General features: G+C 36.8%; 1 protein-coding gene across 1 annotated transcript; it reads left to right on the forward strand.

Annotated features, from left to right (window-relative positions):
* The first annotated feature begins 3473 nt into the window (after positions 1-3473).
* Positions 3474-26146, forward strand: LOC114529927 (deleted in malignant brain tumors 1 protein-like). Its single transcript, XM_028551494.1, has 16 exons — positions 3474-3554; positions 3801-3886; positions 6773-6857; positions 7215-7532; positions 8520-8867; positions 9604-9939; positions 10830-11174; positions 16728-17051; positions 17197-17532; positions 19184-19516; positions 20200-20526; positions 20866-21201; positions 22462-22791; positions 23105-23437; positions 24062-24328; positions 25270-26146. Exons 3-16 carry the CDS (start codon positions 6788-6790, stop codon positions 25590-25592), a joined length of 4326 nt encoding a protein of 1441 aa, XP_028407295.1. The 5' UTR covers positions 3474-3554; positions 3801-3886; positions 6773-6787; the 3' UTR covers positions 25593-26146.
* Positions 26147-27772: the final 1626 nt, after the last annotated feature.

The following is a 27772-nucleotide window of genomic DNA, read 5'->3' on the forward strand; positions in this document are numbered from 1 at the left end:
CAAGCACGTTGTATTATAATATCTCGAGCCAAATTCTTTAATCACAGCTTGTCCAAAAAACAGTGCAAAATATGTAACAATAGTGCATTCAACCATTAAGATGCGGACGTAAGAAATATTGGCGCTTCTGATTAAATTCCGCATTAGCAGATAATACAAGAAGTAGAGCATGGTGGCTTGTTTTGTGCTCTCATGCATGACCTTCATGCATGGTCGCTTGAATCAGCGCATATAAGTATAACCAACCTTTGACATTTCAGCATGTATACCAAACAGCTTTATTACATCTCGGAGCTACTAACCGAGGAAAATTTTCTGCCTGCTGGTTTTATTTAATGACGTCAGTCGTCAGTCTTTGACAACTTTTCACCTACAAGACCATTTACCAATTTCGCAACTTTCTCCTCAATCGCAGGACTCGTTTTCGTAAAATTTTTGGGTGACTTCGTCTCAGAAAGTCGGCAAACATTCTGGCTCCATTAAATAGTTGTCAACGAGATCGTTCTGTGCCTTTGGAGAGACCGGATTTGTAGACGACCTATGCACTGAGCTCATTAGATGTTTGATCGAGTGTGTCAACCAGTGAACTCAATGAAATAAGACTGGAATGCTAGCTCTCTGACTTTCCCTCATTAATGAGTGAAACCAAGATGGTCGACAATGTCTACAAGACGGGCTTCAGTGTTCGCCATTTTGGCCTCAAACTTCCGGCGGAGCTAGCCTTGTGATCTTATTTGAGTTCATTGGTGTCAACATGCAACCTCGGTCCCAGGGCCTTTTACCTTGATTCTGGGTTGGGGTATAAGGCCAGCCGCTTTTGACTTCTGATTTAGTAAATGATTTTTTCTAATTTATGTTTAATTATAGTAATATCCTTAAAATTATTCCGAAATAGCACAATTCCAATATGCTGTAAAATGAGAATATGATCCGTTCTATACGCCACGCCGCCATTTTAAAATATTCAATTTACGGACTCAGGGCCTTCCTCTTCTCTCCTCTCGCTCCCAGCCCCCGTATACAGTCCCAAAGGCCCTGGGAACGAGACTGGTCAACACGATCAAAATTCGTCTCATTGTCCGTAATATACTGTATTAGTCTTTATTTGTTTGCTATATTCTCATACTTATTTACCATCATCTCGCCCATCATGCCAGTCATGACCATTTTTGTATCTGCGCTAGCGCAGATATAATGTCATCGTGTTGTTAGCTGTTAACCGTAACCTTTAGCCAATCAGAGCACTCTAAATCTTTGTCCGAGTTCATGCCGAAAGCTGTCGAGAGCTTCCGATTAATGCGTGTAAAACAAGATGGCGAATGTTAAAAGCATGGACATAAAGCGATTTTAAACAACCAACACAAAATACAATCTTTTCTTCCATAATATGAATCACTGACATGAATGTAAGGCCATATTTCTGACTATGATGCCTTCTGCTAATATGGGTTTTCATGTTATACCGTGGAAGTTCAACAACTGACTGGCAAGATATAAGAAATATTGTATATAAACAAGAAAAGAACTTTACATATACAGTTATCATAAATCATATGCATGGATCTAATCAATGTCATACAATTAACTGTACAAAACAAAAGCTATGATGCCTTCTGCTAATATGGGCTTTCAAGTTATGCCGTGGAAGTACAACAACTCACTGGCAGGACATGAGAAGTATTGTATTATTTGTATACAAACAAGAAAAGGACTTTGCATATACAGTTATCATAATTCATATAGATGGATCTAATCAGTGGCATACAATTTACTGTACAAAACAGAAGCTATTGATGCCTTCTGCTGGTGTTGGCTTTCAAGTAAAATGGCACAGTCTTATATACAGCTGCAGTAATCAAACCACACAGTATATGATTTATACATTGAAGTGGAGTTGAATATTACATCTGACTTTTATTCTTCTAAACATTTTGTGGTGATGTATGTGGCCTTTGGTTTGCAACGTCTTCATTACAATGTGGATTTCTGGAATAGCTGATCCATGTTGCTCAAGAGTGGACATTGACAGGTGTCCATAAACAACATTAGTATTAAATAAAGTTATGTGCAAATATGGATTCCATCAACAATTTTTCCTGTCAGGATTTATCCATATTATGTTGATTATAAATAATGGACAATTACCTCCTATCCCCATTGACATCTTAATTTATGTATTGACAATTAAATAAAAAACCAAGGGACTCTCATTACAGTTGCTGGATTTTATATCAGTTATTTACTTTCTCTATTGTGTATAAAAATTTAGTCAATATTAGTTCCAGTCAGTACATTCTTTAGTACAATAGTACTAAATTTTAAATAATCATTTTAAAACTTTTTTAAATGTACATACTTTAATTATGCTGATCAATGTTATTAAGAATATATTCTCTGAATTATTCTGTATTTTATAAATCATTTGTTTGCTTTGCTTATTGTCGGCAGTGCTAAAACTTTACCTAAATACCAATACTGTTACAGTTCATTAAAAAACCCAGCATTGAAGCAAGTAAGGTAAAACAAGTTTTTCATAACCATTACTACATTTCATCTTGCGCAGATACATGTACGCTTAGCGTGCCTCTCGTTTACAACTCAATCAAGCTCGCTTAGCTTAATCGGGGGCTAAGTTCAAAGTAGAAAGCAAGTCTATCCTTTTATTCAAAAAGCAAACAAAATATTTTTAACCTTAATACATAGGAACTGTTTACACTACATATTCAGTGCATAATACTCAAGTTGACTCAATCAAGTGAGAGATTATTAACTATTATATATATGGTCGATCATCAAATTTGCTTCGACGACACTGAGGGGTTCTTCACATGAGCCCGGTTACCGAGATTTAACGAAGCATGAAATGGGATTTTGAAGTATTGAAATAATTCCTTTTGAAACAGAACATTTTACGCTTCGTTAAATCTCTAAAACCGCGGGCCCATGTAAACAGCCCCTAAGCAACATAGAACACATTAACTGCTGGGTGGTGATGCACCGTGGTATTGGCGTAAGTCAGCGTCATCGTTTCAGCGACCAGGGTTGCCAGATTACTGAATAAAAGACATGTTCATAGTCGGCTCTTTGATTCCATTGTTTGAAAGAAAGAAAACAGCGATTATGGTAATATTATTTGGCTAATTTATTCAGTAATCTGGTAAACTTGTCAACAACCACGGCGATGTGCAAGGTTGAATGCAACGTAATTTACATTTTCTTTTGTCTAGTTAAGGATCAATGCCATTGTTGATGAGCACGTTGCAGTTGTATTTTCTAAACTCTCTGCAACTATATCTAAGACAGGAGAAACGTGCTGTATCGGCAAAACGTGCTGGCGAGGAATACAAAGAAAACTACATATTACTTTCCTTTTTAGCCTGAACCCGGAAGGTATCATGAGGAAACAACACCTTACTTTCCCCTCGCTTAAAAGAAAATGAAGAAGGGAAACTAATCTTACTTTCCTGACATATCGACGCTTTTAAACACGAAACCTAATAAATAGTGTCCACTCACAAAAATTGAAGCCAACCTAAATTTCATGTTAGTCGGAAGTAAGTCACTTCGATTTGGTAGTATTAGACCAATGCAACTAATATTAACTTGAGCAGGCACTTTTCCGGATTCTCATTTCATATTGGTGATATCATGTGTTTTCTCATTTCTAGAAGGACGTACGTAGAATTCATGACAACGCTAATACATTAATTATCATTTAACAACAGAAGAGGCACTCTACTAAAACATTGTAAGATTAATATTTTATGTAAATTGCTGCTTTAATCAATTCTATGTTGTAGGTAATTGAGAAGCTCTCCGAACGCTTCCGTTGGTTCTCTTGTTGAATTTTATATGAAGAAAAAGCTGAGAGTTGCAGAAGATCAAAGTATGTAATATATTGATGCCTAATTATTATAAACATTTTGTGATACGGTTCTATGACAGTAATTCAGGAAAGTCAGGAAGTGGTTTATTGTAGCGTGTTCAAAGTGTACGGGGCATTAATACTAATGAATGAAGTAATTTATTTCGTTCGTTCGTTAATCGTTTAGATTTGAATTAATTCTATCGTTAAATTATATCTAAAAGTGAATAAGAATCGCAAATTTTATGGTCACAAATTCCCATGGCGGTAGCTTTGTTTGCCGTAATTGGGAATCTATAATGTTGGCCCGGCAAGGCCAACAATATTTGTGAAGAGGATCGAGGTTTCAAAATCAATGTGTTTAACTTTACTCTCAATAAACCAACTTCAAACATCTATCTGCTGCGGTTAAGAAATGAATACAGGGTTTTCTACAAAGTATACCTTATGTTTTGAACGTGCGTTGTGATACTTGTGGGAGTTAGACCCGTTTCAGACGTCGAACTTTTTATGTGCTGAACCTAATGTTAATAAGCTAAAGTCTTTGTTTAATTTCATTTGCATTCGATTCGGCACATGAAAAGTTCGACGTCGGAAACAGGCCTTAGTTGAGCGAAACAATAAAAGCTTCCCGATCCGAACAATATATATATATATATATCGGCAATTAGCCATTTCCCAATCGAGCAAGGGTACTGGGTCTAGATCTACTCGCGAACCGCAAAGCATCTATGGACTGTTTGGACAAATATCTATGCTTTTTATATTTGAAAAGAAATTTTACGAATCACCGAAATAGGTGTGCTTCAATTCGGCCAGTCGACCACTGTAACGACACCTTCGTGCGGTAAGAAGAAATTCTGGCATTTTAAATACAAAAGCACTCAATGTGACTGGATCTACATTCAACCCTTTTAATACACCGACAATTTTTTATTATTAGTGAACACTTGTGTGTGAAGTTTAAAATACCGAAACAAAAGGCACACTCGCCCAACATACTCCGTGAATTTACAAGAAACTGTAGTAAACAAGGCTCAGAAAGAAATAAACAAGCTCAATTTTATTCATTTTTAAGTGTTAAATGTGTCAATCATCAACTACTAAAAGTAGCAAGGTGGGCAGAGAGAGCACTTTTAACAGCTTTCAGTCGAATTTTGATTCAGGCGACAAAAGGAGGGTTTCCGAGAGAAGAATTACTAAACTTGATACTACACGCGTGAAATTGCGAGACTTTCGGAAAGCGTGAAATAGGATTGTTTCATACTACATGCATATGCCTACGAACCATTCAAATTGCGTGTTTCAGTGTAGTTATTATATAATGTAAAGTTCCGAAGATATAAACTAAGCAAATTTTTGTATGCTTTTGTGTTGTGGCCGGAAGAGTGTAATTAACTTAATAATTAAAAACTTTTGCTCGTAATACAAAAGTTTACAAAAATTGTCTACTTCGTGCAAAGCTGTATTTTCTGTTCTACTCGACGTTTTGCAGCCGTACTTGGCATTTATACACGAATTAATCTAAGTATGCTCTTTTAGCTGTGGTGACATTTCCCCTTCGAATTCTTACTTATAGATCACAACTGAGTTGGTCTATCATGCAAGTAGTCCATAGCAAAGGTTATACCACGGCGAAAATAAAGCAAAATGACTTCACGACTGCTGTCTTTATGTTAAATATTTCATCCAAGATTTCGTCGTTGATCAGTCCCTGCACTTGCATGTTCGACTGGCAACACCGTGGTTTCTGTTTTAGAAACAGATTTAAAACTCGAGTGAGTTTTCAAAATACAGTTGTAAAACTCTCCTACTTCGCTTTCCACGACATTTCAAAACCCAAGTATTTCCTGCTATGCGTCATTATAAAGAAGAATTAACTAAACACGATAATTCAGAAACTCAATCGATCTTTTGAGGCTCTCCTTGCAACAATCTCCACACCTCAAACATTATACTAAGCGGTCATGACAGAATAGGTACGACATAAATAGTAATCTTTACAGGGTAAATCTCTAACATTAAGAGGAAAATTTTCATCCCGATACTACCATTCTCTTTATCAGTTTTAAACTTTTCACTACAAGCCGTGAATTCGAAATAGTCTGACGACATGCAGATCAGAAATTTTCATTAATTCACATCACTTCACATCAGTGAAATCACATTATCTGTTAACTCTAAGTCCAGTTGAGCGAATAGGAGCAAATATAATCGCATTTACGAACCTCCATCGGTACGAAAAAAAGAAAGAAAGCAGGAAATTCGTCGATAACACCAGCGGGTATCTTATAAATAAACTCATTTCAGATATTAGATTTTATGCTGCAAGTCATTGATCTGCAAGCCTCAGACAAATCACGGTATTCTGTGAGACCGGAGTTTAATAATTGTTTTATCATTCACTTAACTTGTTATTTTATGGTATTTTCCGCGTTTTTTTTTTGTTCGTGATAGCAGTACAACTTATTTCCGAAAGTTCAGCAAAACGAGTCGCCATTATTTTTTACAAAATTGAAGCGAATGCGCATGCTCGGAGTATTATTTCTAGCTGAGCAACGTTTTCAGCAAATGCGCATGCTCAGACTACTATTTGCACGCAGTTATTTGCTGGTAAATCAACCGATCAAAATTGGGAAAACAATAAAGTGAATGATAAGAAAAGTTATGTGGACAATAATGTGGGCTGTAAATGGTAATAATTCCAAAGTTGACTTCGTAGATTTAATGACTGTTTTGCGTGCACTGGGTTGAATTTTGCGTGCAATTTCCACGAGTGCATGGAATAGAGAAAATAGGGTTGCGAAATAGTATACTCAATAAACACCTCGTGGACTTTCAATTTAGTGTCTCAACATTGAACATGGGTTAGCCAAATAATGTAACTCCGTATATTTTTCGTTTCAGTTACCTGTACACGAGATGACAAGTTTTGCCTTCATAACTGGCGCAATTATTTTTTTAATTCAATTTGCACCAAATCAGTGCCAAGGTAAATGATTAGAGAGATTAAGATACGAGGTTTCGGCCTTTTTTAATGAGCTTAGAGATTTTCATTTTGATGAATACCCATTCGGAGGTGGGAGGGAAAGAGCTGGCCGGTACACCGCCCAATTTTCACAATAACAAATCTAGGTTTTTGAAAATTTCCTGAATAAATGCATACACTAAATACTTCTTAAGACAACGATACGTCGAAGCATGTTAATGAAAATCACCCACTAAAGTATTTTCACACCATGTTTTTATTAGGAACCTCCCCATTTTGCTTAAAACATCGCCAAACAAAATGTGTTGAGATTCGCATGCAAAACGTTTGAGATTCATTGCCAATTTGCCTGTCCTTTAGTCTCGCTAAGGTTACAAGGGCCATCAAGTGGCAATGGTGCTGGCCGGGTGGAAATATTGCACAAAGGTTACTGGGGGACAATCTGTGATGATGGATGGGATATGAAAGATGCTAAAGTAGCATGTCGTCAACTTGGTTATCAAGATGTTGCAAGAACTCTTCAGAGAAACGAGGTTCCTTCTGGTTCTGGAAATATTTGGCTAGTTGCTCTTGATTGTACTGGAGAGGAAGAAAATATTGCAAGCTGTTATAATAATGGTTGGGGGATTCATTCCTGCACCCATTCTCAAGATGCCGGAGTAGAATGTTCTAGCACAGGTATGAAGGTATCAGATTTAGTAAATTAAACTTCCAGCCTATTTAAGACTTTGCTCAAAAAATATTAAACGGAAGAAACATTGACAAGGTAATATTAACAGCATAAAAATATAATATACAGACACCAGAACTTCCAAAAAGAACGCTTGAAAAACAGGAAGGCGAGGGAATTCTCGAACTTGCCACAAATTTCTTGTGATTTGCAGTATTTCAGAAAAAAAATGAGCAACGAGGATAGTTGAGAGGAAAATTTTCTTGGTTCCCCAAAATTCTATGGAGATAGCTTTTGCTCATAAGCATCGAGAGGAAGTGTTTACAAGTGCATTATTTTTACTTAAATTCAGGAAAACGTTTTTTGGAAAAGAGTGTTACAGACAATTATGTGTAAAAAAGATCATCACTTAATTGGTTGTCATTAATAGCCGGAAATTAATTCGCGAAATTTGATTGGGCAGTACCCCTGTTGCATAGTAATTATTCCGCGGTAACCTGAACTTCTTGACGGCTTAAAAACGAGTTAGAATAGAAAGGTACCTAAGTGTGAATAGTCCAATAGCCAACGTGGCATGTTTAAAAAACGTTTCATCGAGTATTTTGTCTTTAACCATCTGATAAAAGCTACGAGCACAAAGCTGGTAGCACCTTTGAGAATTCTCATAACTGCTTAACAACTACAGGCCAAAACACTAGCTGAATGTCGCATATTTCAGTTAATGAGAAAAAAGGAAGGAACCAATGAGGTCTACTTCTGAAATTATGAATTTCCCCACGCTCCAATAATTTTATCTGAACGTGAACTAAAGAATATTGAATCGATTTTCAAATTCCGACAGCTGAAAATCACTATTTGTCATCATAATTTTATCGATTAACTAACTGTCATTATAATTTTTACCAAAGTACAAAAATGAATTATCATTTATTTACACCATTATCAAGTAAATTCTCACCTGCTTTTGTCCTATCGGAATTTCTAATCCTTTTTAGATTTTTCCACTTCTCCAGTAAAACTGCGGTTGCAAGGACCATTAAGTGCAAATGGTATTGGTCGTGTTGAAGTATTATATCATGGATATTGGGGGACAATCTGTGATTATGGATGGGATACGCAAGATGCTAGAGTTGTATGTCGTCAACTTGGTTATAATCTAGATCACGTACACAGTAGAACTCTTTATAGAAACCTGGTCCCTTCTGGTTCGGGACAGATATGGTTAGCACACGTAGCTTGTAATGGAAAGGAAAATAATATTAGAAGTTGTTCTCATAATGGTTGGGGGGCTAATAAACATTGTTCTCATTCTTACGACGCCGGAGTTGAATGTTCTGGCACAGGTAAGATAAAGATAATTTAAGTTCTTTTTTGAAAAAAATACATCCTTTTTATTGACCTCTTTTATTAACTGCGCAGGTGAAAAAAATTCATCCGCGCCGTTCTGTCTGTCACCCTTCCATCTCTGAGCCGGCGCAAATCCCGGCAATCATTAATGGTAATGGTTCCGTAGGCAGAATTATTATACCCAAGTATGTCGACAGAATTTTGTTGACATTGCATGTCGCATGTGCGGCATGTCGCATGTGCGACAGAGCCGAATCGCTGAACTTTGCGCGTGCGCAAAGTTCGGACGAGTAGAAAGCTGGTAATTAGCAACATCTTTCTTGGCGAAAAGGAAAAGTTTGTATTTCAATAATAACGTCAGTTAAATGAATTTTTTGAAAACAATTATCACTTTAAAGCTTTTGGAGTCGAGTCAGTCGACAGCTGTTACTGCATAAATATTGGAAAATCGACTTTGACTTTTATATTCCTTTAAAGAATGTTGCATGTACTATTTTGATATCTTGAAAGTCGAAGATCTAACGGGCTAGCTTGTCGATCGGCTTAGCGTATATTATTGAATTTATTTAATTAACTTTTTGTAGACATGCATAAACCATAATAAAAGTTTTAATTTACTTCATAAAATTACCCATCATTGGGAAATTGAAAAACCTCGTATGATTTCAAACAAACAATACTAACGTTTATTAACGTTAACTGATCGTGTATTATCAATATAATTCTCTTAAGATTTGTCAGCTACGCCTGTTTCCATCCGGTTACAAGGACCGTTGAGTACAAATGGTACTGGTCGTGTTGAAGTATTTTTTAACGGACATTGGGGGACAATCTGTGATTATGGATGGGATTTAAGAAATGCGAGAGTTGTATGTCGTCAACTTGGTTATAAAGACGCCGTCAGAACACTTCGTAGGAACACTTTTCCTTCAGGTTCAGGAATTATATGGCTAGCTTACATCGCATGTAATGGGGAAGAACAAAACATCACAAGTTGTACGCACAGTCCTTGGGGAGATCATTATTGTTCTCATTCCCGAGACGCTGGAGTGGAATGTTCCATAACTGGTATGAAAATATCATTAAAGAGAATTAATGCATCAAGAAAATAGCTTTATTTTTAACTATGTAAATAAAGTAATCTGATTGGCTGAGAGCGGGTTGGGTGCCAAATTCTGTGAAATACAACCGGCCCGCGGTGAAAAATGTGAACAAAACGACAAAACCAAACAACGTACGGCTAAAATGTGTGAAAACCTTTCTGGAAAAGGCTAAATAAATGTTAAAAATAAGTTTTTTCGCCGTTCAATACGTTGTTTTTTAATCAATTTGCCGTGATTAAGTTGCTATGGTACCAATATTTGCCATTTCATTGGCTGTTTCCCGACTAGGATATCCTTATAAGGAGTTGTTGACGTATTAAAATTCTAAAATGGTCTGCAGAATTGATAGTTTTTATAGTTTAATAAGTTTATTCATTGAATTTGTTGCATTTTTTTGTGTTTGATAAAGTCAATAAAGTCAAGGTTAAAAAATAAACCGAGACCTCGGGCACAGTTTTTTGCATCCGGTCCTCGCAGCCGGTAAATAACATACAGCTATTTATTCAATGAATCGCAGCAATGAGATGCAGCAATGTATCTTATAAACAGAAATAACGCTTCAACATCTTTGGCCTGTTGAACAGGGGCGTAGCCAGCTTGATGGTTTTGACCCGCAAGGAAAATTTGTTATTACTATTATTTTTAAGTTATAATTATTCATTTTTGAAGTTAATCGGTCTCACGGTCATTGAACACCACAAATTAAGTAACCTGAGGCTAAATCGTAAAGCTGCTATTGGTCTTAAGCCTTTACATTAATTCATTCAAACCTTTTGCATCGATCTTGCTTTCCACCATGTTGTTGACCTAAGTAGCTCGATTATGAACACAGGCTGACATAGATTTTTTTGAAAGATTTTGCAGATGAGGCTATAAGAATAAGATTGCAAGGACCGTCAAGTGCAAATGGTACTGGTCGTGTGGAATTATTCTATCATGGATATTGGGGGACAATCTGTAGAAATGGATGGCATATGAGAAACGCCATGATTGCATGTCGTCAACTTGGTTATGATCTAGATCATACGTACGTTACGACAATTCCTAGATATCGTGTTCCTTCTGGTTCAGGACCTGTATGGTTATCTCGCGTCTCTTGTACTGGGGAAGAACAAAATTTAACAAGCTGTTCTCACAATGGTTGGGGAAACAATTATTGCTCTCATTCTGAAGACATCGGAGTACAATGTTCTACCAAAGGTATTTTTATAGTCCTCAATTCTCAATTCTCGTTTTACACAACGGACCATTATCTTAGTGGGTTGAATTTAAAACTGTAGGGATTGTCATCAGTAAGATGAAAAGAGCATCCCAAAATTATTAAACAGGAAAATTTAGAGGCGAAATATTGTAAAGTGTGAAAAATATCAGCCTGCGAAATTGACAAATTTAGCATAGGCTCGAAGAAGCGTTATCACTTTTCACTTTTCAGAACACTTTTTTGAACATAATATGAAATTATATAAAATTTGCCAATTTAACACGTCGATATTTTTCCGATTTTACAAACTTTGGATTGAACCGATGAATTTTCCTAATTAGGAATTTATTTTACAGGGGAATACTCCATTAACTATAGCAATTAAATCAACGTTAATATATTATCCTAACCTAAACTATAACTCATGGCCATAAATGCAGGCTGATATGGATGCTAAAAATGCGTGATTAATTTGAGCGCTAATTCAAAAATCCAGTATGGCGTCGGTATAAGCTAGTGAGTTAAGCCTATGTTAAGGAGGTATGGTGCCTTATTGAGGCCTATGTAGGGCTATGGAGGCCTATCGAGGACTATGGAGGCCTATGGAGGTCTATGGAAGCCACTGAATGCCTATGGAGTGTTGTGGAGTGTTATGGAGTGTTACGGAGGCCTATAGACGCCTATGGAGGTCTATGTAGGCCTATGAAGATCTATGGAGGCCTATGGAGGCCTATGGAATGCTATAGAGGTCTATGGAGGGGCGTGGAGGGCTGCGGAGGCCCATGGCGGTCTATCGACGCCTATGGAGTGTTACGGAGGGCTATAATAAGAAAGCAATAAGAAAGCAATTTTATCCGTGCCTATGTGAGAGGTACACGTTCATAAGCGTCCAACGTAGCTGGTATCACTGTTGTTCGTTGTCAAGGCTGTTTTAGCTACAATTACCCAACCATAAACAAACGTAGTTATCTTTACACTTGTATGACTTTTTGTAATGGCCGATACATTGATTGAGAGAAGCCAGGGTGAAGACAACTCTAATCCTGGACATATTGACTCACCGCGTTTATCGAGGAAATGAGAGAATGCGAATCAAGTATGGCCAACAGGTGGGCATTTTGTTCGCGCTGACCGAAAATTGCGGGCTTATTTCTTCTTCAATTTGCATTTTCGCATCGAAGAACTAAAAATGCAGACTTTGGTGCAATATTTTTGCTATTTACTCTAAAGCATGTTCATTAAAAATTCGCTATCGTTATTGAGAAAGAAAAGCGGTTTACGATAAGCTAAAATGCGTTGAAATCGGTTACGAAATGGAATGTATTTTCGCTGGCGATAAATGAAATAATTGCATCTCGATACCAAATACAGGATTTTTGCCACAGCTACAGAGCTAGTTGGATTCAAGCTGATGTCAAAAGGTAAGTCACATTCAGTGTTCTTCATATATTAAAGTGTCAGTAAAATGTTTCAGAAGTGCTTCTAAAGCTCAATCTTGCGGATGCCACAGTTGTCAACATATCTCTACTAACGAATTTCATTGCAATTAATCAACCCATCTTTATGGAAGTATAGCTCGAAAATTAGGGTATCCTCACACCTGGAAACTAGGCTTAAATCAAACTTTTAACTATAGTCTTTTTATTAGAATTAAGATTCAACATGGGAAAAATGCGCTGAAGGGGTAAAATTGGCATTGTATGCGTCCACTATTTTTGACATGTTTTGTTTGGTATTTTGAAAAGGTCACCAGGAAGAAAAATAAAGCTTGAACAATACTGGTGAGCCTTTAAATTATAAGAAGAGGTGTGTAAATTATAGAATGTTGAAAAAAACTTGGTCCATTAGCAATGTTTTGGATTCTATGAGGTCTCAAATATACAAGGTGTATAAGAAAAAACTAGAAGATTTTAAAATGTCCAGAAAACTATCATTTTATCAAAATATCTCAAAAATATATTTATGTCTAAGTATTTTAGCATCTCCTGGCTTATCTAACAGTAAAAACTACCAGAAAAATTAACCTCAAAAAGCGGGAAAACGGTTTGTAAAAGCCTCATTTTTAACCGCTTGCGCAAAGAAAATGAGAGGTTCAAAATCCAAGTTCATTTAAAGAGATGAAAGTTTGGACCCTTTTGTGCAATGTATCAAAATTTCAGAAAATTTGATAAACATTAAGTCCGCCGTGAAACGTTTCAAAATTGGACTTTTTCCGTTTACTCCGCTCTCGCGTAACCTTTTTTCATGCAAGAATGATTACATGCATGAGTGATGGTTCGGAAGACGTACTTAAAACATAACTAACAATGAATACTCTTGTTTCATTGTTTTATTTAACAAAGAGTTCGGTTAATTACACCTGGATAATGCAAAAGATGTCTTGTTTACGAATTGCTAGCTTATTTTTCATATCAAACATTAAAAACAATGCCAAGGCCGCAGTTTACACCACAGCAAAGAGCTTTTTTGGTAACTGAATACCACCGTAGTCATGGGAGCGTCACAAGAGTGCTCGAAAGGTTTCGGGAGGAGTATCCTGACGTACGCTGTCCATCACATGGTACAGTTTACAACAATGTTGCTAAATACCGTACAAACGGGACAAGCTGTAATCTCAACCGGGGAAGATCAGGACATCGAAGAACTGCGAGGTCTCAAGAAAACATTGAAGCTGTACGAAATGCGATTGAAAATCAGCAGCCAAATGGAGTGAGAATTAGCGCTCGGCGAAATGGTCTTGGTTTATCTTCGGCCACCTTTAATCGTATAACACGGCTGGACTTACGATTTCACGCATACCAGATGATACGACGACACTGCTTGCAGGAGATTACCAGCGGCGAGAAAGGTTTTGCCAGTGGCTTATGAACAGACCAGCACGATTTCTTGAGGACGTACTCATTGGTGACGAAGCTGGATTTGCCTTAAATGCCTCTGTTAACACCCATAATATCAGAGAGTACTGCGCTCGTGGTGAACGACCGTTGCACTTTCAGTATGAGCGAAATGATGACCTTCACAAGGTTACTGTTTGGGTCGGATTGATTGGTAATGGGTCTATCATTGGTCCTTTTTTCTTTTGCCACAACTTAGACGGCGAAGAATACCTGCAAATGATTAATGAACAAGTCGTTCCAGCTGTAAGCGAAATACGCCGTTTCGCTCCCAACGATGATGGCAGGTTCCAGCGCCTTTGGTGAATACAAGACGGAGCACCACCTCATCGGAGACGCATTGTTTTCGAGCGCTTGGGACAATTATTTGGAAACCGATTTATTGCTTTAAATCGTGCGGTAGAATGGCCACCGCGAACTCCCGATTTGACTCCTTTGGATTTTTTCCTTTGGGGTTACCTAAAGTCGAAGGTTTATGTCACACCACCGGATAACTTGGAAGACCTTGAAGCAAGAATTCAACATGAGATGGATATCCTAAGACAGGACAGGCAAATGGTTCGGCGTGCTGTTTTCAGTATGATAAGTAGGGCAGAAATTTGCGTGCAAAGAAATGGAGGACATGTTGAGAACTAACAACAAATTTTGTAAACTCTGCTCTTGTTTGCAATTGTGTACTGTTTGACGTTTTTGTGTAGTTTATTTTTAATAATGGCATTATTAGATACAACATCAATGTAAGGTATAACATGATGGCATTGTAAAAAGGTTAGGCGAGAGCGGAGTAAACGGAAAAAAGTCCAATTTTGAGACGTTTCACAGCGGACTTAATGTTTGTCAAATTTTCTGAAATTTTAGTACATTGCACAAAAGGGTCCAAACTTTCATCTCTTTAAATGAACTTGGATTTTGAACCTCTCATTTTCTTTGCGCAAGCGGTTAAAAATGAGGCTTTTACAAACCGTTCTCCCGCTTTTTTAGGTTAATTTTTCTGATAGTTTTTACTGTTAGATAAGCCAGGAGATGCTAAAATACTTAGACATAAATATATTTTTGAGATATTTTGATAAAATGATAGTTTTCTGGACACTTTAAAATCTTCTAGTTTTTTCTGATACACCCTGTAGAATATTTAACACCAACATTAATATGAGCAGATACCATTAGCTGAAAAAAGCAAAGGAGCCTAAGTTAAACCAAAAAATGAGTTCTACAAAATGCTCAGATACCACAGGCATATTTTAGACCAAAATTTTAGTTAACACACTAGAATAAGTTAAATTATACCCTGACGAGTGGAAAGCAACATTTAATTTTTCCTAATTTCATCATTTTCATTGCTCCTAAAAAGTACCGCGCGCATTTTTCGTGGTCCTAAAACTGTTTTTTTTCACAAAGGCAGGTGAAAAATCTAACAGAAAAATATAGTTACAAAGTGTGAGATAGTCAAGTTCTTGATCTATTGAGTTATGAATGGATCTCTATATAAATGCAACAATAATTTAAATATGCTATATGTGAGACCTCATAGAATCCAAAACATTGCTAATGGACCAAGTTTTTTTCAACATTCTATAATTTACACACCTCTTCTTACGATTTAAAGGCTCACCAGTATTGTTCAAGCTTTATTTTCCTTCCTGGTGACCTTTTCAAAATACCAAACAAAACATGTCAAAAATAGTGTACACATACAATGTCAATTTTACCCCTTTGGCGCATTTTTCCCACGTTGAATCTTAATTCTAATAAAAAGACTATAGATAAAACTTTGATTTAAGCCTAATTGCAGGGTGTGAGGATACCCTAATTTTCGAGCTATACTTCAATGAAGATGGGTCGATTTGCAATAAAATTCGTTAGTAGAGGTATATTGACAACTGTGGCATCCGCAAGATTGAGCTTTAGAACCACTTCTGAGACATTTTACTGACATTTTAACTTATGAAGAACAAAATAATGTGACTTACTTTTTGACATCAGCTTGAATCCAAATAGCTCTGTAGCTGTGGCAAAAATCCTGTATTTGGTGTCGAGATGCAATTATTTCATTTTTCGCCAGCCAAAGTACATTCCATTTCGTAAAGGATCTCGACGCATTTTAGCTTATCGTAAACCGCTTTTCTTTCTCAATAACGATAGCGAATTTTTAATGAACATGCTTCAGAGTAAATAGCAAAAATATTGCACCAAAATCTGTATTTTTAGTTCTTCGAAGCGAAAATGCAAATTGAAGAAGAAATAAGCCCGCAATTTTCGGTCAGCGCGAAGAAAATGCCCACCTGTTAGTATGGCCCCTAAGATGGCATTGAGGCAAATTATAACGGACCTACATATTTTGGCATTTTTGTACTTCGTAGCTATTATACAGTTTATTATAAACTTACGAGGCTATAGTTAGGGTATCACCGTATGCAAACTTCTATGGAAGTAGAATGTTAATCATGAATGAAACAGTAGTGCCTTATGCAATTTTGCTCAAACATCTCCTATGTGCAATTATAAATACTAATTCTAAATTTAAAAACATTTTATTTCAACGTTTATACTCCATTATTAAGGGAAATAATATTTTCCCCAGACATATTACCGTTGAGAAAGGCCTATACCAGCGTCTAGCTGTTTCTCTGGGTGTGACAATCTCATATTTTCTTGCAGAGGCTGTATTTGTAAGGTTGCAAGGACCATCAAGTTCAAATGGTACTGGTCGTGTTGAAGTATTATATCGTGGACAATGGGGGACAATTTGTGATGATAGTTGGGATATGAGAGATGCTCAGGTTGTATGTCGTCAACTTGGTTATGAAGATGCTGCCAGACCCCTTCAAGGCAGCCAGGTTCATTCTGGTTCTGGAAAAATATGGTTGGATGATGTTGATTGCACAGGAACAGAACGGACTATAGCAAGTTGCTCTCATTGGGGTTGGGGTTTTCATAATTGTAGACATTCCGAAGATGCGGGAGTTGAATGTAGTTCAACAGGTACAAGTTATCAGATAAATTTCTATTTTTTAATATAATTCGTCAATTTTTTTTTAATATTATTCGTCAATTTTCTACATTGCTATATTCTTTTACCATAATTTATTTTGACGACCTAATGCTACAAGGAAATTTTATTTCTAAGATTTCTCACCAACACCTGTGCTGGTCAGGTTGCAAGGACCGCAGAGTGCAAATGGTACTGGTCTTGTTGAAGTATTGTATCGTGGATATTGGGGAACAATCTGTGATAGTCGTTGGGATATGAGAGGTGCTCAAGTTGTATGTCGGCAACTTGGTTATGCAGATGTTGTTAGAATTCTTGAAAGGTCCCAGGTTTCTTCTGGTTCCGGACAAATATGGTTAGCTTATGTCGCTTGTACCGGGGAAGAGAAGAATATTACGAGTTGTTCCCATAATGGTTGGGGGAAAGCCTTTTGCTCCCATACCTCCGTCGCAGGAGTAGAATGTTCCTCAACAGGTAAATGTACAGTAATAGGTTACCCATGGAGTAGAAGTACCGGTTTGCAGAACTCGTTTCCGCGGAATTTCCTTCATCAACCAGATGTTTCTCAACCTTTCCAATAATTAAGTCCCTAAACCCATGAGTGAAACATTTTACTGATTTTGCGCCGTGCTTTTTTTTTCTTCGCCGCCGGTGAACTGTTCTGCACACTACAGCAGTTGAAGAGAGTTTAGTAATTTTTCAAACGTGCGTGTCGCAGGTTTAAAATGAGGTGTTCAGGAAATCGATATGGCATATTCAGGCAAACCCACCTTTTTATCATTTATAGACCTGGAGCGAGGGGAATTCGACGAAATTATATCTCCCCGAGGGGGTAATATTTCGTCAAATTCCCCGAGCGGAAGGTCTATAAATTATATATTATATCGAAACAACGTGTAGGCAGCGCAAAAGCTGGGTGAAATGGCTTCTTTTGCCTCCATTTTGAAATTGTTGACAACCTCGAGTCGCGTGCGAGGCATCCACGCGTGGTACACGCAAACTCGAATACCCCGCTGCAGCGTCTGCCTTCCGCATTATAGCATAATGTGGAAAAATTCGATGGAACTCCATGATTAATTTACTGATCACGTGGTACAAATCGAGCTTTCTGATTGGATGATTTACAGTTGAGATATAATATTATACAGTACTATTCTAACCCGTACTTATATCTCATGCACCTATAATAATTAGGGTAAATAATTTGACCTATTCACAATATGAGTGCTCTAACTGAACCGTGTATTAATACACGATTATACATGCATGTACTTTTTTAACTAAACATTTGGTTATCCCCAATACTTCTTTACAAATCTGCACAAATATTAGCGACAGATTAAAAGCATGCTACATGCATATGCTATTTGCGCGGGAAGTTTTTACCGGAAGTTTAGTATAGGATGATCCGGCGTCACGCAATTTTGAAGATCAAGAATTCCGGCAGCTTAAATACTGGTCTTATAGAAAAAGCGGTTCAAAGTGTCGAAAATGCGCACAAAGCATATACAGGGTAAGTAAAAAAACCTGACACCTTTGAAATTCAAATTAGCCGCGAGCTTATGGCTCGAATTTGACAATTCCCATGTGTACAATCAACAGGACGTGGTTAATTAATGCGAAATCATTTAAACCAATTGAACTAATTCAACGTGGCGCGTGTCCTAGACAAACGATTTGATAAAACATTTCTTTTTTATTTACAGAGCTTTATTGAGCTTAGAATGCATTTTAACTCCCAAAGGGAACAAACTTTATGTTTTAGGTTAATTAATGATTCACTTATTTGATATGCTTCATGCCATGAGGTATTTTAGGCAATTTTTGTCACATTACAGCCGCATTTCGGCTAATTTGATTTCCCAAGTTTTTTTTACCCATCCTGTATAGAAGTGCAGATGTCCATATCAACACGTACGCAAAGGGGACTTTTACTCACCGAAATAACAAAATATCAACCACATCAACTATTTTTGACAATTATTTCTGACCTGCGACACAATTTGTGTCTTCTGGCTACGATAATCTAAGCAAGACGTCTTCAGACATAATTATTATAAAGTGTTGAGGCACAACAGGTAACATGTTTGTTCCTCCTACTTCATTTTGACGGAACGTTCTTCAGAATTTTTAGGTACACCTGTTTCGGCCAGATTACAAGGACCTTCAAGTGGAACAGGAACTGGTCGGCTTGAGGTATTCTATCATGGTCAATGGGGAACAGTTTGTAATTATGGATGGGATATAAGAGACACTAGAGTTATTTGTCGTCAACTTGGTTATCCCGATTTTGTTAGAACTCTTCGAAGAAACGAGGTTCCCTCTGGTTCTGGACAGATATGGTTTTCTTACGTCGCTTGTTCTGGGGAAGAACAAAACATAACAAGTTGTTCTTATAGATGGGACTATCTTCATTGCTCGCATTCTGACGACGTTGGAGTAAAATGTTCAAGAACAGGTAAATCCTTGGAATTCATTAAATCACTAACCTCTCGTCAAAATTAAATTCTCTCAGATTAGCATCAAATGTGGTATAACAACTGCCTAAGATAGACAAAACACTTCTGGACGTTTCGACCTGAGGACCTTGGTCAGGAGAGTTAGTACGTCGAGAAGTGTTTTGTCTATTTTAGGCAGTGGCTATCTCTGAGTTTAGTCAGATATAAAGTCAAAATTATATAAATTATTGTTACGACTACAGATTTTACAGAAAAACAGTTGGCCGAAACGTTTTAACACTTGTATAAATAATTTTATGTACAGTACGTACCAAGCGTGCGGAACTCTTCTAGTTCTGTGTAGAGAAAAACGCATTAAACGCTTGAAAAAATCACTATCCGGTGGATAGCGCTATCCGCCTTTCGTACAACCGGCTAAGTTACTCATCTATAGTCAGATGATGTATTTTCTTTATTAATGACAATGAAATATAACATCAGACGTCTCATCAAAGTTTATAAATGAAATTATGTGGTCTATCACATAACACAATTATGCAGATTTAAACCCGAGAGGGCGCCCTACGAGGGTACCAATTACGCTGGGAGATTAATTACACCCGGGTATTATAGAACATAGCGGAATGATTATATCACATCATATCACATAATTAATCAATTAGCCACGTTTACTATTTCACAGCTATAACTGCGTCAGTTAGGTTACAAGGACCATTAAGTGACGATGGTATTGGTCGTGTCGAGGTATTCTTCAACGGAACCTGGGGAACTATCTGTGATTCCGGTTGGGATTTGAAAGATGCTAGGGTTGTGTGTCGTCAACTTGGTTATCAAAATGTTGCTCGGGCCCTTTATAAGAATCAGGTTCCTTCTGGTTCTGGACAGATATGGCTACAAAATCTCGAATGTACTGGCTCAGAGCGTAATATTGCAAATTGTGTTCATGGAGGTTGGGGTGTTACTTCTTGCTCACATTCAAGAGTTGTAGGAGTTGAATGTAGTACAACAGGTAAAAGATCGAAATAATCGAAATAATCAGTTATCACATTAACTAAAATTAAGTTAGATCAATTGTAAGTGTCAGCTACCTGAAGTAAACAGTTTTTGATCGTATATAATAATCCTAGCTAGTGGCGATACTATTCGAATTCGTGATCAAATAGGTGCGCAAACAATACGATTGATTCTGTGAGTGTTTGAATTTAGTGAAAGCAGCAGTGTAATGGTAAAAGCTATTGGCACGGCTAGACCGTGCAATAGAAACTTGAGAAAGGCGTAACATTGTGGTTTTTCTTGTTATTTTAAACTTTCTCTTAAATCGCATAACATAAATAATATATTCTTATAGATTTTTCAGCCTCGCCTGTGTCGCTAAGGTTGCGCGGACCTTCACGTGAAAAAGGGGCAGGTCGTGTTGAAGTGTTCTATCATGGATATTGGGGTACAATCTGTGATTATTCATGGGATTTCAAAGATGCTAGGGTTGTGTGTCATCAACTTGGCTATCTGGATGCTGTTAAAACTCTTGAAAGAAACGAATTCCCTCCAGGTTCAGGACAAGTGTGGTTAAGAAATGTCTATTGTACTGGGGAAGAGCACAATATAACAAGTTGTTCTCATAGTTCTTGGGGAGTTAGTCCTTGCACCCATGATCGTGAAGCTGGAGTTCAATGTTCTACAACAGGTGGGTATTTAGAATACATTGTGTAGTATCCTTCAGATCTCTGACAGTTATTCTGCGAATTCGAATCTGATATGTGCTGATATTATAATTATACATGCAAGCGCTCGATAAAACAATTTTCAAATTTGTTTGTCCCCGAGCCGGTGCGAAGCACCGGGCGAGGGTACTAATTCCGCCCGGAGATTTTAATTACGCCCGGTAATGCAAATGCGAAATGAAAGTTGTCCGCCATTATGTCATGGACGTTGGGCGTTTTTGTAAGTTATGCGCATGCGTGAGTTTATGACGAGTTAAAACTTGCTAGCAAACGTTTACAAACGTGCGAATGGCTAAATTAAAATTTGGATCACGTCAGCATAACTGATATTTTGAATTATAAAACTTTTTTAAAATAATATTTTTCTTTTGGATGGACTTAAAAATATACAAAAAATTGACTTGTAAAATTGATTAAAATATAATGTAAAAGATGTTTTCGGATAGAAAAACTTTCATTCAAATGGATGGTAAAAAAATTTACGACTTTGAAGCATTTTTGGAGTGTTTTTGAACAAGTAAATGGGTAGATTTTGTATTTTAAAGCATGCAAGTATTTTGTAAGTTTAATATGTGGATTTATCACAAATGTATGACACCTCTTTGAATTTATTCTTCAATTTCGTTGAAATGATTTTTTGGAAAGTATTTATTTTAATGGTGAATTTGTTTAAAAAGTAATTGAAATTTCCTTAAAAATTGTAGTATTTAAAACTATTCGTAGCACAATTATGATTATAGTCGAATTTGATAGCTCGAGAGTCGACTTTATAATTGTACCAAGATATAGGATTTTACTTTACGACTTCGATCATTCAGGAGAAACTTTTTTTCAGTGATGGAAATATACGTTCATTGCTTCAGGCGAGGGGGCTTTGCATGCAATGTATTTCTAGTAATTTAATTAATAACTGCATGAATACACTTTTTATACCATTTACATCCATGATCCGCCATAGATTGAATACTTAATGGAACAATAAAGCACTCTATGCGAAGACATTACAGAGCAATTTTTAAATAATATTCTTGTAATTTTGCATGGCGATAAAACAATATATGTAAGTATGTTACGCTTTAGGGTAACGCTGGAAATTTAATTTTCAAATGTGTTTTAAAAAAGAAATCCTGTATATTTCGTAAACCGATTTTTAAATGCATGGCTGTTCTATACTTTAATTCTCTATAATCGTTTAAAAACAATTTTCTACACTTCTTTTTCAGCCATAACGGCACCAATTAGGTTACAAGGACCATCAAGTAAAGAAGGTACTGGTCGTGTTGAATTATTCTACAATGGACAATGGGGGACAATTTGTGATACAGAATGGGATTTGAGAGATGCTAGGGTTGTATGTCGTGAACTTGGATATCCTGATGCCGTTCAAACTCTTAAAACGAACAAGGTTCCTCCTGGCTCAGGAAAAATATGGTTATCCGATGTTGGTTGCACTGGGAAAGAACAAAATATTGCAAGTTGTATTCATAGTGGTTGGGGAGAAGCTCCTAATTGCTATCATTCTCTAGACGCTGGAGTTAAATGTTCCAGGACAGGTAATTCATTATTTAAAATCAATGTCAGAGAGTATATGAAATGAATTCGTCTGTCACCGTAATATAGAAGTTGATAATTTCAACAGACCTTATTACGTCAATTTTGCAAGTTGTTTCTCAGTAGCTTCATGCGCTTTTGTCGCTGACCATATCACAAGGAAGAAAATTTTCATGTTCAGATCTCTGCCTGTCTCCAGGAGCAGTTCAAAAAGGTGTAGCTAGAGATGCTTGATTTGTCTTAGCTTGAAAACTGTAAAGGCAAATATGCATTGATATATTCGTTTATATACACATTCTTCACACATTTTTACAGTAATAACTGCGTCACTCAGGCTACAAGGGCCACTGAACGATGTTGGTACTGGTCGTGTTGAGGTATTGTACAAGGGAGAATGGGGAACAATCTGTGACAATGGATGGGATTTGCGAGATGCCAGGGTTGTATGTCGTCAGCTTGGTTACCACAACGTATTGAGGACTCTTCCGAGGAGCGAGGTTATCCCTGGTTCCGGACCGATATGGTTAGCTAAAGTTAAGTGTACGGGAGAAGAAGAAAATATTAAAAGTTGTTTACATGATGGTTGGGGTGTCAGTTATAGTCCGTGTTCTCATGATCGAGACGCCGGAGTAGAATGTTCTCCGACAGGTGATTATTTAAACAGGGCTTTATCACCAGCGCAAAAATTAGTGGCGTGATAATCATGTATTCAGATCCTGCTACTGATTATTTTGATTGCATACATATATATGGGATTTCAATAGAAATCCATCGGGCAGAACTGAAACATGAGTATACATAATTATAGGCAGCCCAGAAATTTGTTCGTTCTGGTGGGGTTCGCTTTCCGGTTGACGCGAGTCCACTCTATCTAATACTACGAAAAATTTGGCAAGTTATAACGTTTGTTAAACCCTGAATATCTCCCAAGTTACAAATAAATGCAACCTGAAATTTACATCTCAAACGCCAATAATTTGGTTACATTGTGTCTAAGTTTTAACTTCAAGCGTGTATTAAAAGCTGGCTAAAAAAAAACTTTTTCAGAATAATTTCATGAGTGGTAGCCTCTCTGTGACCTGTTTTTTAAATGATCGTGCTTTACACGCAAGCAATAAAAATTTAAAGAATGTTGCGAAATCAGTCCAAGTCCGAGGCTTAATATATATGATATTTATGAAATGTTTCGCATGAGCGTAAGGTGTTTGCTTAATGTTTCTTTGAGTGTAAAAACGTGTCATTAAAAATATTTTTTCCTGCCTAACATTTCAGAGAGACCAAATGTAACAGTCAATTGCTCCAGTTTAATCGCAGTAAATGTTGGTGATGATATAACATGCTTGTGTGAAGGAAAAGGTGGAAAACCTCCAGCCAATGTGACATGGTATAAAGATGGCGTCCAGTTTGGAGACACAGAACAGGAGCAAAACGTGTTAACTCTCAGAAATGTCAATGAAACAGATAATGGAACATTCAAATGTGTTGGAAAAAGCTACACTCTCACGGATGAGAAATCAATTGAAGTCGATTTTTATTACGGTAAATATAATTTAGGTAAAACTAATTATGAGAAAAAAACAATAAATAGTGTTGGTAAAAGTACAAGGGGGGGAACTATCAATAATTCTAGCCACATATCGTTCAAGTCAACCTGGTAACCCGGACAATTTCATTGTACAATCAAGTGACGTTATGAATATCACGCGGCTTATCTCAAAAGCGGCTTTTTCAGAAAACACTCAGCGTGTCGACTATGAAGATTAAGAAATAAGTAATTTGAAAGTAAGTGCAGAAGGAAAGGCAATCTTGGCCATAAGGTGTTTTGAGGTAAAGGATTTTTTTGCTACATGTACTCTACATCAGATTTATTTAGCCAAAGGGAAATACATTTATTTTGCCAGGCAGCGGCGTAGCCAGAACGATAATTGGGGGGGTCCATATTCATATATTCGTGATACGCAGGATTAATTTCTTTTCAAATCAATTGTCTGTACAGTCGGTTTACATGAATATATGAATATGGACCCCCCAATTATCGATGCTGGCAACGCCAGTGTTGCCAGGATCAATTTCGACCAATAGTTGTGTAAAATAATTATATGATTGCAAATTAACAGACATCTCGCAATATATCCAAATTCGAGAGTTGTTTTACAGTTTATAGCGAAAATCTTCTGAGAGGATTCCAAAACGTTGGAAATTTAAACAAGTATTTAATATTTATATAGCTGTATATACACTTAGGTTCTGAGAGAATCGTAAGCTAGGTTTGCTTTCACTTTCACGAGCGTCTCGATGTGCTTTCCGAGACGATGTCATTGTATGAAAACATCGAGGCTTAAGAGAAAAATTTTTTGGCTGTCGTTTTGAAAACATAAACTAATAGACTTGTATTATGTTTGGCTGTCGTTTCGTAAACATGAACTAATGGACTTGTATTTCAATTATAATATAGCAAATAATGTATCTCTCATTTTCAGAAAAATCACCCTCCAAAGATTCGAAGGGCGGAACTCAATGGCATATTCCTTTTATCATCGTCGTGGCTGCAATTATTGTTCTACTTTGTGTTGCATATGCTGTTGTGTATTATCGTCGACGATGGTTAGGAAACAGAAATGCTGGATCGAGTACCGGTGCTCAAGATACAAATGCAGCTGAAATTTACGAAGAGGTTAATCTTAAAAATTTGGCGCAAAACCGCTACCAGTCACCAGGAGATGCCGTAAAGGATGATTACTCAAGTTATGCAGAATTAGATAAAGTGAGAGATGCAGAAAACACTTATCAAAGTTTAAAATAACTAGTTGCGATAATAAGATAATGACATACGTGCATGCATTTAAAATATTTATAAGTAGACTTGCTTATCAGACAATTTCCAGCAAATATTATTAAAAAATACATTTACTAAAGTTAAGGGTGCTTAATAGTATTACGTAATCATCTAAACGGAATTTGGCCTATGGCCCATCGCCCATATACCATTGCTGTAAGTAACTTCCTTAGAAATGACTAGTTACAAATATTCGTTATAATTTTCAGTAACCGCAACGGTAACTCGTTTTTATTTTTAAGGTAGCGGTAACGGTGTAGGGTAGCGGTAACGGTGGCGGTAACTAATTAAAAAAAGCATTTAAAACTAAAACGCCGGATTACAAGTTGTAATACATTCAGGACAAGTTACATTTTTGAATAAAAAATTAAGAAATCATTATGTTCATACAAGCTTGCATCACATTGAATGCAAGCGTGCTATTTTGTCGAGGCACGGTCGGAACTAATCAGAATGCTAAAAATTGTGTTTAGTTCTAATAGAAAAAAATTGTTTTTCTTAGTTGTTTTTTTTACGTTTCTAGGGCCTATTCAATACTCAAATGTTACTTGTAACTAAGTTACACAAAAATACATTGCAACTTTGTAACTATAAAACTAGTTACAATTTCGAACTTGTAACTTGTGACTTGCACCGGAAACTTGCTATGATTCTAGCAGAGTACCTGCTACAAGTGTAATTAGTTATAAACAAGAGGTAACTGTTACAGCACTGCCCATGTATTATATTTTGGCATTCGGTTAAGATCGGTCGTACGATTAACTTAGTCATAGAATTTCGGCACCTTACCGCGGATTTTACTGAAAGATTGAGATTCTCGTGTGCATGGCAATTCGTACTCGTTGTTTCACTGTACAAGCGATGATTCCTATTCTTGCCATTTTACCATAATATTATATGGCATTCGATACAAATATTTCGGTCACGAAATATCATGATCAAGTTGTACCGTTGTGGTAACTTGTATTGCATTTAAGGGAAGATAATCAAGCAATAGCTACATAAGCTGAAACAGAACTGAAACGGAAGCTGAAACAAAAAAATTAAATAATTTTTTGCTGTCTGAAATAGTTACGAAATCTTTCGAAACTATTTAGTTTAATGAAGAATTACACATGCCTTTTTACGTGTTTCGCCCCTTTTGTCGCCAATTTTGAACTGCAGTTAACACATGATTAAAAATTTAAATTTACGTACTAGAAATCTGGGTTAAATTTTTTAATCAATTTTATAACCCGGCCCCAAGAGGAAATATTTCTTACAGATTTAATGCTTACAAGTTTCAGTGAAGTCAGAGTCGTATAGCTAGAAGCTTAATGGGGGGGGGTATATATTCATATATGTTTTGAAAATATTAGGTGAAATTTTATGATAAATTATGCTCATTCAAAATGCGGTCCCAGGGCCTTTCCTCTTCTCACCTGTCCTCTCAGCCCCCATATACAGTCCCAAAAGGCCCTGGGAACGAGGTTGGTCAACACGATCAAAATTCGTCTCACTGTCCATAATGTATTCATCTAATTTCTTTGCTATATTCTCATGCTATTTCATAATGCCTGATAATGCCAGATTATCCGATCCAGTTTAGCGACACCATTCAGGCCCAGTTGTATCAAGCCCGTTTTCCTTAAACGGTTGTTAAGTTCAAAGTAGAAAGCAAGTCTATCCTTTTATTCAACAAGCAAACAAAATGTTTTTAACCTTAATACATAGGTACTGATTACAACTACATATTCAGGGCATAAGATTCAAGTCGATCAGCAAATTTGCTTCAAGCACACTGAGAGGTTGTTCACATGAGGCCAGTTACCGAGATTTAACGAAGAATAACATTTTCAAGTATTGAATAAGTTCTTCCGAAACAGAACATTTTACACTTCGTTAAATCTCTGTAACCGCGGGCTCATGTGAACATTAAATCTCTGTAACCGTGGGCTCATGTGAGTAGCCCTAAGGAACATAGAACACATTAACTGCCGCGTGGTGATGCACCGTGGTATTGGCGTAAGTCAGCTTACGTTATCGTTTCAGCGACCAAGGTTGCGGATTACTGAAAAAAAGAAGCCAAACATGTTTATAGTCGACTCTTTGATCTTATTGTTTGAAACAAAGAAAACAGCGATTATGGCAATAGTATTTGGCTAATT

Source organism: Dendronephthya gigantea, unplaced genomic scaffold (assembly GCF_004324835.1).
Source record: "Dendronephthya gigantea isolate DGI-Jeju-01 unplaced genomic scaffold, DenGig_1.0 000058F, whole genome shotgun sequence".
Lineage (NCBI taxonomy): Eukaryota > Metazoa > Cnidaria > Anthozoa > Malacalcyonacea > Nephtheidae > Dendronephthya > Dendronephthya gigantea.